The 16,347-nt window shown below is 40.1% G+C and overlaps 1 protein-coding gene across 1 annotated transcript in view; it reads left to right on the plus strand.

Moving 5' to 3' along the window:
• The window catches only part of ARSJ (arylsulfatase family member J), a 40,952-nt gene extending 34,268 nt beyond the window's left edge, over positions 1-6,684 (plus strand). The window contains exon 2 of the mRNA XM_089527069.1: positions 4,977-6,684. Within this exon, the coding sequence (XP_089383195.1) occupies positions 4,977-6,372 (1,396 nt within the window). The 3' untranslated portion in view covers positions 6,373-6,684. The remainder of the gene's footprint in view (positions 1-4,976) is intronic.
• The last annotated feature ends 9,663 nt before the right edge of the window (positions 6,685-16,347 follow it).

Below are 16,347 nucleotides of genomic sequence, written 5' to 3' on the forward strand. Positions count from 1 at the left end.
AGCTTGGAAGGAAAGTAACAGGAAGAGAAAGAAATTGGAACATTTTAAAAACAGCTGAAAAATGGGAAAACAAAGGATTGAACAGAACTTTCCTTGCCAAATCAAGACAGCGGGACAATATATTTTTTGCCAGCATTGTTGATGTCATTTCTAGCACACATTACTGTTAAATCTGACTAGACTTTTTTTTATAGTTAATACTTTAGCTAAGTAGGACTTTATTCCACGTAAATATCTTTAGCATTGAGCTACATGCTGCTTCACATTGCATGTGGTGCAGCTTACATGGTTAAAACAGATTCTGTGGTTGTGTATATGGTTACAACACACATAGTGATTGGGCTGACATTGGCAGATGTTGTTGTTGTTGTTGTTGTTGTTGTGTGCCTTCAAGTCGTTTCCAACTTATGACTACCATAAAGCAAACCTATCATGGGGTTTTCTTGGCAAGCTTATTTGGATGCCATTGCCATCCTCTGAGTCTAAGAGTGTGTGACTTGTTAATCATTACACAATGGGTTTACATGGTCAAGCCAAGGTTCAAACCCCTGTTTCCAGAGTAACAGTCCAATGCTCAATGCACAGTGGCTCCAATTACATAATAATTTAATTCACATTAAAACATGTACAGAAGCTGCAATCATTACAGGTAATATTGTGGGAGTACCAGACCACTTAATGTAACACCAGACATGTTAGTGGATTCAAATACTACCTGTCATAGTGGCATCATTTGATACACTAGTATTAAAAATATTGAATGTACTATTGGGATTAAAATGGCAGCTCTGAAGTAGATGAAGCATATCTTAATGTTCCTGTATTTTTGCATTCATAAAAATCCATGAGTAGTTTTAAAATCTCGTCACCAGCAAATATATTTTAAAAGAAAAGAAAAGACGCATCAAGTTCCGTATATACTCAGCTATAAGTCAACCTCATGTATAAGTCGAGGGCAGGTTTTGGGGCCAAAATTATGGATTTTGATATGACCCATGGATAAGTCGAGGGTAAAATTTAGGGGCATGTAACAAAGGATGTAAAGGATGATACAAAGGAAAATGATGCCAAAGAACTTAGAAAATTCTGCCAGGCATAACTGTTTGTGCTCATACTAAAGGCTGAATGGATGAGAGAATAGAGGGAATCCATGCTTCTTTTTGGTGCTCCCAGGATGGACTAAGCTCTCGCCTTTTACCACTCTATTTAGAGGAAGGGGATGGCTCCATATATATATGAGTTAAAATACAGTAATGAGTTAAAGTAGTAGTCTGTAACCCCGCTTCGATCCTTTGGGAGAGGTGGGGAAACACAAATATATTATTATTATTATTATTATTATTATTATTATTTACATTCACCCATGGATAAGTCGACCCAGGTTTTTTGGGTCAATTTTTTGACTAAAATTTCTAGACTTATACATGAGTATATACAGTACATTGTGCAAAAATGGTGTCAAAATTGAAGAGAGACAAAAAAATTCATGGTATTTTGTAATTCTTAATATTTCCTATGTTTTCTCACCAATATTCTGAGCCAAATGGCTGTTAAGTGATGGCTTTCAGAATACGTATTTGCTAATTATCATATTGAATCCATTTTATTAGCATGTGGGTACCATATGTTTTCAAAACAGAAATTCTTATTTTGGAATTTAAATATGTGATCATATTACAAGGCACTCTGTGTACTATTGATATTTTTAATGCGTTTATAAGGAATGCAGTGGCTCAGTGGTTAAGATGCTGACTCTGATGATTGCAAGATCGGCAGTTCAAGGCCCAAGCACCGCATCATGAGATGAGCTCCCATCACTAGTCCCAGCTTCTACCAACCTAGCAGTTCAAAAGTATGTAAAAGTTCAAGTAGATAAATAAATATCGCTTCAATGGGAAGTTAACAGCCTTCTGTTCAATCATGCTGTCAACATGATCACAGAGTCGTCTGTAGCAACACTGGTTCTTTAGCTTAGTAACGGAGATGAGCACTGCCCTCTACAGTTAGACATGACTAGACAATCTTGTCAAGGGGAAACCTTTACCTAGTGTGTTTATAGGCAGGAAGACTGGTAAAAGTAGTTTGCACTATAAGCTGCAAAAATGTATTTGATTAAAAACTAGATGAACAAACTTATGGAACAGACTTTACGGCAAGAATTCTCAAACACTGTGATGGAAAAACTGGAATCCTGTTGCTACATACTGTGCACTAGTAGTTACATGTTGTTCAGAGCTGTGCATTTGTGGTGAGGGAAGGAAGACTAAATCTATTGATGTACCACTTTCTTGCATTCTTGCAGAATTAAAGAAAAAGTGTGGTTAAAATACTGTCGAAAACAAGTTGTTCAAAACAGCAAACAGGCTTAATTTAAAGTATTCTGGGGATTAGGAATATCACATACAATGTAGTCACCCAAATCATCGAACTTGCATTGACACATTATCATCTGCATCAATAGAAGTATAGTGTCTAGATCAAGGGAAGTAATAATGCCAGTCTATTCTGCTTTGGTCAGGCCCCACCTGGAATACTGTATCCAGTTCTGGCCACCACAATTCAAAGAGGATGTTGAGAAACTGGAGTGTGTCCAAAGGAGAGCGACCAAAATAGTGAAGGGCCTGGAAACCATGCCCTATGAGGAATGCCTTAGGGAGCTGGGGATGTTTAGTCTGTGTGGGCAGGGTCTGTATTCCCTGGACGCCGGTCAGGCTCCTCACTTCCATGTTGGTTTAAGAAGGCACCTGACACACGTGATGCGGTGCAACAAACTTTAATAGCAACACAAAGCGTCTTCCTCCCCCAAACTTTCAACAAAGTCCCACAACCACTGAGAGTTACGTCACTCGTCAGTCCTAGTCGGTCTTCCTAGACTCAGTGGTCTTTCGCCCTTCCTCACCCACTTCCACCTCCGCCTTCTCCTGTGCTTCAGAACTGGGACGTGCTCCCAGCGCTGGCCCTTCTCGTCCCAACAAGTTCCTTCTAGTTTCTCCGGGTCCCCTCAAGCGGGGTAAGGATACCAGGTGTCTTTCTTGACCCCTCCAAGTCTCTCTCCCATGCGGGGTCTCTCATAAGCAAGGCTCCTTGGGATCCGGCTGCTACCTGCCCACGACTGTGCTGCAGGGGCGCTGGCCAGCCATCTCTCCTCAGACTCTGGGTCACCTGAGCTGCCCCTGTCACGTCCACCTCCACACGCTCCCTTCTTCCACCACACTTCCTCCCGGCCACCTCTCCCTTCCGCCTTATAACCTCACTACCTCACCTCCCATGGGCCTCACCCCTCTCTCCTCTCCCAGCTGCTTCCCATCTTCATCCTTGTTCATCAGGCTCTTCCAGGTTGTCCTCCTCCTCTGGATCTTCCTCCTCCTTTCCAGCAACCCTCCCACTCCTTCCCACCTGGATACCGTCTGAAGAAGAGAAGGTTAAGAGGTGATATGATAGCTTTGTTTAAATATTTGAAGGGATGTCATATTGAAGAGGGAGCAAACTTGTTTTCTGCTGCTCCAGAGAACAGGACCCGGCACAATGGATGCAAGCTACAGGAAAAGACATTCCACCTAAACATTAGGAGGAACTTCCTGACTGTAAGGGCTGTTCGTTAGTGGAACACACTCCCTCCGAGTGTAGTGGAGTCTCCTTCCTTGGAGGTCTTCAAGCAGAAGCTGGATGGCCATCTGTCAGGGATGCTTTGATTGAGATTTCCTGCATGACAAGAGGTTGGACTGGATGGCCCTTGTGGTTTCTTCCAACTCTATGATTCTATGATCTGCACATTCTTTTCATTCTCCTGGGCAATGATGAGTTCATCAGGATATTGGACCTTCTGCAGTTTCCATGTTATGGCACATTCTCCTGGATGCTATTTTTATGCTGGCTCAAGAGGGTCACATCAATGTGGCCTGTCATCATGTATTTTTGTCTACAGGAGGGGGGATGATATTCATTTCGACTCAGTTGCCCAGCACCTTCACCGTTGCATTTAGAGGAAGGGGTGGGGCTATGGGCAGCCAAGTTGAGCTGCGCCCCTCCTGTGGCAATTAACAGAAGGAAGAAGGGACTGATATAAAGCAGATGGGGAGGGGGGAATCTTAGCAAAGATAGCAGAGTTTATGGAAGGGGTGACCTGTAGTTTGGGAAGATGCAGGGCCCTACTACCACCTGCCTAATAGGACTTAATCAAACATATTGGCTGGGGTACAACCCTTACCAAGGGATTTAACAGGCAGCAGTGGGGAACCTCCTGCTGAACAAATGGTTAAGTATGAAACCATCAGCCCCCATGTATGTTCTACTTGATTTTTTGTACATTCACAGCAATTGATTTATAGTGGCATTATGATTGATTTACGATGGCATTATACTACATTTGCTATGGCAATACAGTTGATTTATTACTGCATTGTGATTAATTTATAATGGAATTATAATTGATTTATGGCTGATTTATGACCTATTTATGATTGATTTATGACCCTATATAATGCATTAAGGTTGTGGCCATCTTGAAAACCAAGTAACAGTGTCCAGCTACTTTTGTCCTAGCACAACAACAACAAGCCCTCTAGTTGCTCAAAACAGCAAACAGACTTAATTTTAGAGATTTCTGGGAATTAGGATTATCACATGCAATTTGTTCTTATTGTACCAATTGTCATAAAAATTCTTCTATCCCATTATTCAGTATCCTTTTTTTTTGGCCAAATAGTTTAGGGTCACCTGCTTAAACAGTTAGTCCTGTGATCTCTTATCTGTGAACAGGTCACATTGAAAATACTGGGAGTTATCCCTGAGTAAACATATATGGAAATGTGCTTTGTGGTATACTGTTCACTCAAGTCCTGGTAGTTTTACTTTTAATTTCTTTTCACTTTCTTTTTGTTTTAAAATTAGGTTCTTCTTTTTTTCTCTTATGTTTATTGTGTGGTTCCTTATCTCTAATCTATGGTTTCTTCTTTTTTTGTCCTTCTCTCTTCCAGATATCAAATTCACACAGGCCTTCAGCATTCTGTCATAAGGCCCACACAGCCTAACTGTTTACCTTTGGATAATGCTACACTACCTCAAAAGTTGAAGGAAGCTGGCTACTCAACTCACATGGTTGGCAAATGGCACTTGGGCTTTTACCGCAAAGAATGTATGCCCACGCAACGTGGATTTGATACTTTTTTTGGCTCTCTCCTGGGCAGCGGTGATTATTATACACATTACAAATGTGATAGCCCTCGAATGTGTGGCTATGACTTATATGAGAATGACAATGCTGCTTGGGATCATGATAATGGCATGTACTCCACACAGATGTACACACAAAAAGTGCAACAAATCCTAGCCTCCCATAACCCCAGAAAACCCATATTTTTATATATTGCATACCAAGCGGTCCACTCACCACTTCAGGCTCCAGGCAAATATTATGAACGTTACAGATCAATAAATAATATAAACCGGCGCAGGTACGCTGCTATGCTGGCATGCTTGGATGAAGCTATCAGCAATGTGACCCTTGCATTAAAGAGGTATGGTTATTATAATAACAGTGTTATCATTTACTCTTCAGACAATGGAGGGCAACCAACAGCTGGTGGAAATAACTGGCCTCTCCGAGGAAGCAAGGGAACTTATTGGGAAGGAGGGATACGAGCAGTTGGGTTTGTCCATAGTCCTCTACTCAAAAATAAGGGATGTGTGTGCAAGGAGCTTATACATATAACAGATTGGTTCCCTACTTTGATCACCTTAGCAGAAGGACAAATTGATGAGGACACCCAGTTGGATGGCTATGATGTATGGGAGACCATCAGTGAAGGCAGACGGTCTCCCAGAATGGATATTTTACACAACATTGATCCCATCTACACCAAAGCCAGAAATGGTTCATGGGCAGCTGGCTTTGGGATATGGAACACAGCAATTCAGTCTGCTATCCGTGTGAACCATTGGAAACTACTGACAGGAAATCCAGGGTACAGTGACTGGGTCCCTCCTCAATCATTTAGCAATGCAGGTCCTAGTCGCTGGCACAATGAGCGAGTTTCATGGACAGCTGGTAAAACAGTGTGGCTGTTCAACATCACTGCTGACCCCTATGAGCGAGTGGATCTTTCCCGTAAGTATCCTGATGTAGTAAAGCAGCTGCTACGTAGACTTTCTCAGTTCAATAAGACAGCTGTCCCTGTTCGATATCCACCTAAGGACCCAAGGAGTAACCCCAACTTTAATGGAGGAGTCTGGGGTCCATGGTTCGAGGAAGAGGAGAAAAAGAAGAAGAAACCAAACAAAAACAGAGCAGAGAATAAACAAAAGAAAAATAAAACCAAGAAGAAACCTAATAGGAGAAAAGGACATTCCTTGAGCTGCCTTATGGGTGGATAATTTCAGCTGATTACTTTTGCTGTAATTCTAAGCATATATACCAAAAAGATTCTGCCCCCCACCCCCAACATACAGTGGTAGTCAGATGTCCACATAAATGTGCCTAGTCACAAGCTGTCATTGCTGAACTAAAGTAAAATATTGCCCCAAATTCATAATTTTCAGTGGTTCAATACAGTAGAACTGCCGATACATCATTATTGCCATGTTCAGAAATAGGTCTAGGGTGCAGTACACATTGCTACCTGTCTGGGTAACTTTGTTGATGTTATCCACCTTTATTAGCCATCTTCTCTTTCATACAAAAAAGATTTACTCATACCATATCACCAGTGCTTAAAAGCTGGTTTGTACAAAATATGGTGGAAGGGTTATGTGCTGAAATATGTCTTTTTTATTATTATTATTTTAACAAAATTTTGAAAAATTATACTGCTAAATGTTCTCCATGGATCAGAGAAAATATAGACAAAAAGGGGGCAAAATGTTACCATGATTTTGAGCTGCCCCTCAAATTGTCTTGATGAAACATACTCAACCATTAGAATAGCTTGAATTAGTTGTGAAAAAGCTGCTTCTAATTAAATGTTGCCAGAATTTCAACTGGAAAGGATTTTCCCCCTTCCCAGAATGTGCCAAGCTACAATCTCTTCCAATAAAAACAAGCTACACACACACACACATGAAAATGCTAGTACACAGCTATAATTATAGAAATATGTCGACTGGTTTATGTGTGCACAATCTAATTGAAATTAATATTATATCCACATGTAATTGCACAAAGTTGCAACCATCTAATGACATTCGCCAAACACTGCTACTAAGCAGTCCCTATTCATTCTAGTGTGCAGAGCAGGAACTAAGCAACTGCAATATGAGATAGATTGCATAGCATCAGGGCCAGTCATATCTACATATAGAATGAGCCATATCATCAGCATGATCTTTCACAGATGGTGACAGAGTTCATCCCATTGCCAACGCTGAAGAAAAGTGCAATGGCCATCCTGTACAGGCAGTGTAGTGTCGTACTGCTCTTCACCTTAAACGACAAAATGTCCTCTGCCCTTCTAGTTTCCAAATTCAAAGGTCTATGTGTGTGTTCCAGAGAGCAAATGCATGTTCCTAGGTGTGTGTGTGTGAGAGAGTGTATGTTCCTAGTTGTGTGGACTTTTTCCATTCTCTGCAGTGGGACCTTCATTTTCAGTAGCATAAAGAAGAGCCCCATGTGAGTGTAACAGCCCTTGCAAAAGCTCTAATCACTAACATAGGGGGGTGGCCATGGTATATTCAGGAGCCAGTTTTCTGCCTGTGGGCTTAAACACTGTTTTGTTTAAAACAGTGATTTTGTATGTTTAAAAAGTGAGTTCTAAGAGAACAATTCATCATGTTTATCCAGAAAAAGGGAGAGTCTGGAGAAGACAAGGGCTGCAAAATGCCTGAGAGGGACTCATGCAGCTACAGGACCACTCTTTGTCCACCCTTCTCTAAAAGGTAGTTGCCAACCATGAAACCATACATGAAGGGGACTTAGAGCCTGTATAGCTTGGTATATTGTGCTGGCCAGCAGGCAAACTAGAGCTCAGGTAGGGCTGAGCATTCACATGCTCAAAGCCCTACTTGCACAGTTCGGGCCCCATCTTGGTGCACACATGGCGTGCACCACGATGATGTCCCTTGTTCCTTAATGCTGCACTGGGGTGGTCATGGCACCTCTTCTGCGCAAAAAGGAGCTGTGTTTCATGGCTCCTTTTTACACCGGGTTTAGGGCGTGGTGTGCAGTTGCAGTGTCCCCAACCCAGCACTTCCAGTGGCAACAGAGCTGCCCCTATAGGGCTGGCTGTACAGCCCCTTATTGGATTAACAGGGCAGGGATTCTAACAGGCCAAGGGCAAAGATCCAATGAACCAGATGTGCAGCCTTGTCCCACTTTTGCCTCTGGTCATGTTCCAGGAGCACAAAGCATTCTGCAATCAGCCCACTCCAGCAAATGCATCTGAGGAAGTAGACTGAAGTCTATGAAAGCTCATGCTGCCAATTTCTTTCAGTTAGTCTCAAAGGTGCTACAAGATCTCTCTATTTACTGATTCTGCAGACTAACACGGCTATATCTTTGAATTTAATCAATTAAGTTCACTTCCCTATGTAGAATGGAGGGAGGCACTTTGTCCTCGACCTGAGTTTTGCCAGTTTTGGCTGCTTTTGGGCCACTACATGGTTATGATGGGTCTGGAACCAGCCCATTCACACTACTACTTAGCCCACATATAGCATCACCCTCTGTTGGATTCTGTTGTGTACTTTCTGCTTTTGGAGAAAGATGAGCAATAGAAAAATCCTGTGTGAAGGTAGAGAAGTAACTGCAGAGGAAAGAAAAACAAGAAGAGAAGGAGTAATGCATACCTGTCCTATGGCTTCTGTTGGTAGTACTAGTCCTTTGTTACTGCAAAAAGAATGGTGCATTATGTAGCTGTCTTGAAAGTACTGTACTGTAAAATCCAAACAACCATGACTGTGTTTGTCTCCAAGGTGATTATTTGGTTCTATAGTCACTCTCAATTTTCTTTAAAGAAACAAATCCAACTGTGTTTAAGAAATGGTGTGGAGAGGCAAACAGAGAAAACTTAAGCTAAACATTTTATTTATATATCTATTAAAATAGTTTATTTTTATGGCAATAATTAGACTGCCCTGTTGTGTCATTTTTATTCACAAGTCAACTCAGATTCTGAAATGGTCCTTAAAAATGTGTATTCAAATGCAGATTGGACTTTTGGGTTTGATGGTCACATCACAAAGTAGGCAGAGTCAGAATAGAAGGTAGGTTAAAAGCCTATTACTTTAAGATCACATTTGGCACTAACATATCCTCCAGCTGTCCTGATTTGACTGAGACAATCCTAATTAATCTTCTGTTGTCCCAATTTTACAGCAGCTTTAAAAATGATGCAGTTTCCTTCTCTTCCTTCCACTTTCCCTTTTTGTCCTTCGCTTACTTCAGTTGCTGCAAACTGAATTCCTTCCATAGGTTGCTAAAATGAGTACCCAGCTTGTTGGGGCAGTTAGCTTACGCTTTGTAAACTGCTTAGTATATTGGTAAGTGGTATAAAAATGTACTTGCTACTGCTGAAGTGCAAAGTTTGCACTCAGCTGACTCAGTGGAGAGGAGAGGAATCTCACCCTTTCCAGTAGGCTTAAGTAAAAGAAAACTGTTATAGCCTTTCCTGCCTTATGTATTCTTCCTCACTGATAATTTGTGCCATCTTGCCTACACTCTGGTGTTGTTTAGCCACATGTGCCCCATTTTTTTATCTGAAATATTGGAGCATTTTGCCCTAAGTTTCATGGTCAGATGCTCTTCCATGGCTGGGCACGTCATTCTGATCTCAGAAGTAAGCAAATTGTGGTGGACATAGCAGGAAGCTCAGCAGGAAGCCCTTACAAACTGTTGAAGAGATACACGAACCAAGGATTCTGGATTTTCCTAGAAGATCCGGAATAACAGGTATGTTTTTAAAAACTATTTTAAGGAGATTATGCCCCATTCCCATGTGAAATGTGTCAGATAACACCCAGACTCCTCATACCAGAACTGGGGTTTGGGATGTGCACCATTCAAACAAGACAGTACTATAATTAGGGGGGGAATCTTTGGTCCATTCAGAGAGGGTTTAGTATATGTCCACTGATTCTATAGGTTCTCTCTAGTTAGGACTAGCAGCTGGATTTAAGACAGTTATAAAGATTTTGGAAAAATCCTTTCTGGACTGGAACTCCCAAAATTTCTTGGAGTATGATCCAAAGATTACTTTTCTGATCTCTGGATTGCAACATACATTTTTATAATAAATATCTAAAATTATGCCCTGTCATGATTTAAATGGGAGGGGACCCTCAGGGTCTTAGATTTGAAGGAGATAGACAGCAAGTCAACAGCATAGAAGGGAGAACAACTCTCACAAGATTATTGCATCTCTTAAGGTTGTGCATGAGATGTGCAAAAGTTCAAGTCTTCAGATACTGTGATTGGATCTCTGGAAAATTCATACATGTGTTTTTGGTCCTCAGCTTAGTCTTCAAACCAGTTTTTAAGCATCAAAAGTGAACTGCAGACCATGTAAAATGAGGTGAATGAATATGTATAGATGTATCCTTTTGATTACTACTTAACATCTTTTCTAAATACAGTGCGCACTTGGTATCCACTGAGATTTGGTTCCAGGACTCCCCATAGATATCAAAATCCAGGGATGCTCAAGTCCCATTATATATTATAGCAAGGTAAAATTGTGTCCCTCATATGACAAAATAAGGTTTGTCTTTTGAATTGTTTTTTTTTTTTTAATTCAAGCTATGGGTGGTTAAATCTGTGGATGCAGAATCTGTGAATACGGAGGAATGGCTGTACTGTTCAATAGGGATATACCGTTGGCCCTTCCCTTACACGGGGGATCTGTTCTGGACCCAATAGGGCTTGTTCTCGCAACATGCACCCAGTGCACCACAGGGCATGTGCCATGAGCATGTGCCCCATTGCTTCTTCCGGGGCACAGGAGAAGTCTTTCTGGTGCAGCTTCCAGCGTATGCTGGAAGCCACATATGGCATGCCCCCACGTATGATGCGGGCACACTATATATGTCCACAGTATATCCTATAAGTCATTTTGTATACATATCAAAAATTAAGGGACAAATGCAAACCTGGGCATGTTTGAGCTCTGGCATTTCTTTTTATCTCTCTCTTTTTAAAGTTAACTCTGACATTTGCCTCTGGTTGTTTTTATTTTTAAGCTATATTTTAAAACTTAAACTTTTTTCTAAGCCTCAGTCTGGAACATTTAAAATTTTGTCCAGAGTTTATCCTTTTTTAAAGCTAAGCAAGTGTGCATTCACATACAGCTATGTAAAAACAAAGAAATATTTAATTTGTTTTGCATTGAATTGTATGTATATAAATATGTCTCAGATCCATCTGGATTTGATCAAATAACCAAACTCTGAAAGAAGTTTGTAGAATATAGCCTAGCCTATTTTCCTCTTTAAACTGCAAATCGGTCTGATTTCATGTGCACTATTACAGAAGGAAGTCTTAAAACCCAACGAGGAGACAATCATTTTTAGTTTCCACTAAATCCAACAGGAAGCAGCAAAATCTCTGTACAGACTACAGGGGGAAAAGTAGTATACTTGTTGACTGTGGGTCCACATGGTTCTCTCATCGTTCTTTTATTTTAATTTTCTTTCCTTCAATCCCAAATAACATTTTCTTGTCCATCACACAGGAAGGGTTGAGGGGTATTATATAGTCCACATCTGGAAGCCAACATTTATTTATTTATTTATTTATTTATTTATTTATTTATTTACCCACCTCTCCCATGGATCAAGATGGGGAATCACCACAGCCCAACAAATTGTTCTTGTTGTTAGCTGCCTTTGAGTTAACCTTGCCTCATGGTGACCCTGTGAATGATATGTCTCCTAGCCCTCTTATCACATACAGATTTCATAGGTTCAGGCCTGTGGTCTCCCTGACTGAGTCTATCCATCTCGTCAATTTAAAAGAACAAGACCCATACATATTAAAACAATCCACATTTTAAAAAATCATTTAAATTACAATTTAATTTAAACATGATCGACCCTTCCCAAAAATCTCCTATGGAAGTAATTGTATTTATTTTTCTGGTTTCACGGTTCTCTGAATATTTTACCCCACTACAGCCTAACAACAATAAAGTGAGCACATTTCTGAATGGCCACATATGAAAGTGATATGTACTGAAAGCAGTCTGACTGTCCAACTCTATTCAATGAATATGGTAGAAGCTGTGATGGGGTGCCACCACTGGCACTGTAGGACTTATTTCTCTCAAGAAAAAGATGCTCTTGTGTACCTTAACACCAAGGATGAGAAAATGTTGATTTTTCAGATGTTTTGCAATACAGCTCTCACCCATCCTACTCAGTGTGGCTATTGGTAAGGAATGAGGCAGTTGTAGTCCAAAATGTCTGGATAAACTAATATCCATTATTTATAAATATATAGTTCTGATCACTATACCTGAAAAAGAATCTTGTAAAGCTGAAAAAAGTACAGAAAAGGGAAACCAAAATGATCAAGGGAATGGAGCAAGTCCCCTATAAGGAAAAGTGACAATATTTACAGTTTGATTGTGTTAAAAGTGTGGGGTAGTGGTTTCAGCGCTGGACTATGCCTCTGGAGATCAGGGTTCAAATCCCTGCTCAACCATGGAAACCAAGTGACCTTAAGCCAGTCACATTCTCAGTCTCAGAGGGAAGCACTGGCATAAACTCCTCTGAACAAATCTTCCCAAGAAAACCTTGTGATTGGAGTTGGAAGATACACCGTGAGTATCTTGTCTAACTTCCTACCAATGTGGAAAATCCATAGCTAAAGCACTCTTGACATGTAGTCATGTGGTCTCTGTTTAAAAACCTCCAATGTAGGAGAAAGAACTATCCTCCAAGGTAGATCTCCCTCTACAAGCATCTCTTACTGTTATTATATTCTTCCTAATGATTAGTCAGATGTTTCTTTCATATCATTTGAATCATTTGGTTCAGATTCTGTCTCCAGGAGCAGTGAATAGGAACTCGCTTTCAGATATTTGAAGATGGCTATTATATCAGCTATCTTCTGTAGGGAAAAATACCAGCCCATTTTTCTGTTTTTCATTGGGCTTGCTTTCCAAATGCTTTACCTTCTTGGTCACTCTCTTCTGGACATAGTCCCACTCATCAAGTACTGGGGACTAGCTGTGCATACCTGAGATTCCAATCATTCTCATCTTTTGAGAAACAAAGCTAAGTATGCTACACCACACAGCTTTTGCTGCACCATCTAAACTAGCCTGCATTTCTTGAGTGTGGTGAAGGATGCTGTCCCAATGGCACTGTTGAGGTAAGATTCACTTGTCAGATAGCAAAATACCTGTGATTGATGATAGTAGGGCACCAGGAGGCAAAGCCAAAGAGACATGTTTCCCTGTGGTTTTTGTTCCTCATTCACTGTTGCTACTGCCACCCCTTTCTCTACTGGTTATTCCACCCCTTGTTCAAAACAATCCTCTCTCCTTTTAAGCTCCTTTTGTCCTGCACAGTTCCTGATATTTCCTTACCCTTGTGAACCTCTGAGTGTGAGGAAAGCCAGCAAGGAAAAGGAAAACACATCCACTACTTCTCTGAAGATGCCAGCCACATATGCTGGCAAAACATCAGGAATATACTCTTCTAGAATATGGCCACATATCCCCCAAAACCCCACAAAAACATCCACTATTTCTTTCCTCTATCCAACTTTCTGCTCCTTTGAAAAAAATTATAATATCAAAACAGATTTCATATTTGGAGAACAAAAAAAAAATCTACTGGAGCTTGGCATCATTTGTATGTAAGATGCAGTATTGATCCATAAACAGGTAAGCATTAAGGGGAGAAAAAAATTCTATGCTGCTTTTTATGTTGTAGTGGAATTCAATGACAAATATCAAGGCAGCTAAAACTCCAGAATTGGAACACTTTCTAATATGTAGTTTCCATATTCTGGAAGAACCATTTGGCTGTCATCTTGCGAATATTCTATTACAAGTAAATTTCATAGAACAAATGTTCATTACTTGAATTCCTCATTTCCATAATCATGTATGGCTGATATGTCACACTAGAGTAATTTTGAAGGATGCATTTAAATTACATTGAGAAAACATTCATTTCAGTAAATGTCATGTCTGCAATCAATTTAAAATTACCAAGGAAATGACACAACAGAAGATTTGGTACGTGTTTTCTAAACTTTGTTTAAAAGGTCAGTTTTATTCATTATAGAAAACTAGAGCCTCCTGTGTTTTCAAAAGACAACTTGGATCTTGTAGTTGAGCTAGGACTTGCAAAGTTGATGCACGATTGGCTTTACAAATGTCCTTCTTCCAGTGGACATAAAAACTGGTTTTCTGTTATGAATCAACACAGCTACCTGCATTTTTTCACTCTTCTTGGGGGCATGGCTATGCAGCTATCATGATAACTGTCTAAAAATTGAAATGTACCACTGATCTGTTAGGAAAAAATAGTTAACAGATATTAATATGAAGGCCAGCAAAAAAATCTTTTTTTTTTTTTACAAGGTACAATCAAAGCTTAGAAAAATTACTACAATTCCCAGCCAGGGCCTATGTTGGCTAGATTGTTTTGAATGCTGGGGTTGAAAAAATAACATTCCCAAGCTCTTGGCATAAATAGTGACAAGAATCAAACTGATTTGGAATCTGTTTTAATTTTCAACTGCATGTCCTGAAACATGTGCCTTGGGCATATGCAAAGTGCTGTTCTCTGAACACTGAACAGTGATTTCTTATCTCCACACACTTATGACTGTTAGAATTTAAGCACAAGTTTTAAAATCAAACATTTCATAAATCTGGAAACATATAAAGGTTTTTTTTAGTGCAATAGTTTTGGAAACCACACAATCAGCCATGTTTGCCAAAATCCAGCTCAGGATAATTAATCTTTTAATCCAACCACCATGAGTCAGAATGTTCTTACTGGATTTGAAAATCACTTAAATGAAGTTTGATATTTTTTTAAAAAATAAACGTATTGATTTAGGAGCAAGAACTACTGTTTTGTTTTGTTTTGTTTTGTTTTCAATATTCCATTTGGTCCTTATGGTAAAGAGGAATTCATGACATTAAAAAAATTTCATGAGTTTTAAGGATTAAAACATTATTTTTAGGACCAGAATTTTTTTTCTGCAATGAAGCTAGTTCCCCCTGCCAAGCTCAAAAAGTCTACAAGTTTATTCAACTACCAGAGCAAAGCAGCAGCAGCAAGGGGAAATCTCTACATTCCTATGTACATAACATACTTTGTATCTTCACTGCACAATTATAACAGCTTGATACTGCTTTAGCTGTCATGGTTCCATCCTATGGAGCCCTGGGATTTGTTTGGTGAAGTACTCAGAATTTTCTAGTGGACATCCTTGAGCTACACCATTGGAACTTTCTGGCACAGTGTTCCAAATACCTTATGAAATTTCAAACCCCATGATTCCTTAAGCTGAAGCCATGTGGGTGCATGCAGAATGTCTTGGGTTCAGTCTCCTTTTAAATGTTCTACCATGCCTAATCCCAGAAGCAGATGAAAGGCCCTTCCTCCTTCCCAACTGCCATTGCCCTGCCCTGCATTGGAAAGAGAAAAGAAGAAGATATTATGAGTCTATCATGCCTAGGCCCAGAAGCAGATAAAAGGTCCTCCGTCCATTCCAACTGCCATTGCTCTGGTCTCAGAGAGGAGATGAGGTTGTATCTGCTTGACTTAATCCCCCTCCCCACTGTCACTCCCTTTTCCTTGTGTGTCATGCCATGTACAGTGATGGCATTACATAAAAATAAAACAGCAATAATAATAATGATAATACAGTCGGCCCTTGGTATCCCCTGAGTTTTGGTTCCAGGACTCCCTGTGGGTACCAAAATCTGTGGATGCTGAAGTCCCATGAAATACAATGGCATAGTAAAATGGTGTCCTTTCTATAAAATGGCAAAATCAAGGCTTGCTTTTGGGAATTTATATTTTTAAAAATATTTTCATGCCACAGATGTTTGAATCCATGTATGATGAATCTGTGGATAAGGAGATCCGACTGTAATACATAACAGCATATTTCTACCATTGCTGAGAGAAACAGTGAAAAAAAATTCACACCCAGAACTCATTTTTGGTGTGTTTGCATTCCCTTGGTCAGTTTGCCTCTCCCTTTTCTTGGATGCCTATGCTGTAATTGTAGATACTAAACTGAAGTTTTAAGTTAGTACAATGCTACAAATTTGGAATGCACATAGCACTACTTAGCCACTGCCCTGATGTGTGTAGGGTCTGTGGAGTTTCAATCCCATTGGGCATTCTTAACAGGTTGTCCCATCGATACTCAGTGAACCATATTCA

The sequence above is a fragment of the Sceloporus occidentalis genome, unplaced genomic scaffold (assembly GCF_023333645.1).
Source record: "Sceloporus occidentalis isolate IW3139 unplaced genomic scaffold, rSceOcc1.0.p SCAF_5, whole genome shotgun sequence".
Taxonomy (NCBI): domain Eukaryota; kingdom Metazoa; phylum Chordata; class Lepidosauria; order Squamata; family Phrynosomatidae; genus Sceloporus; species Sceloporus occidentalis.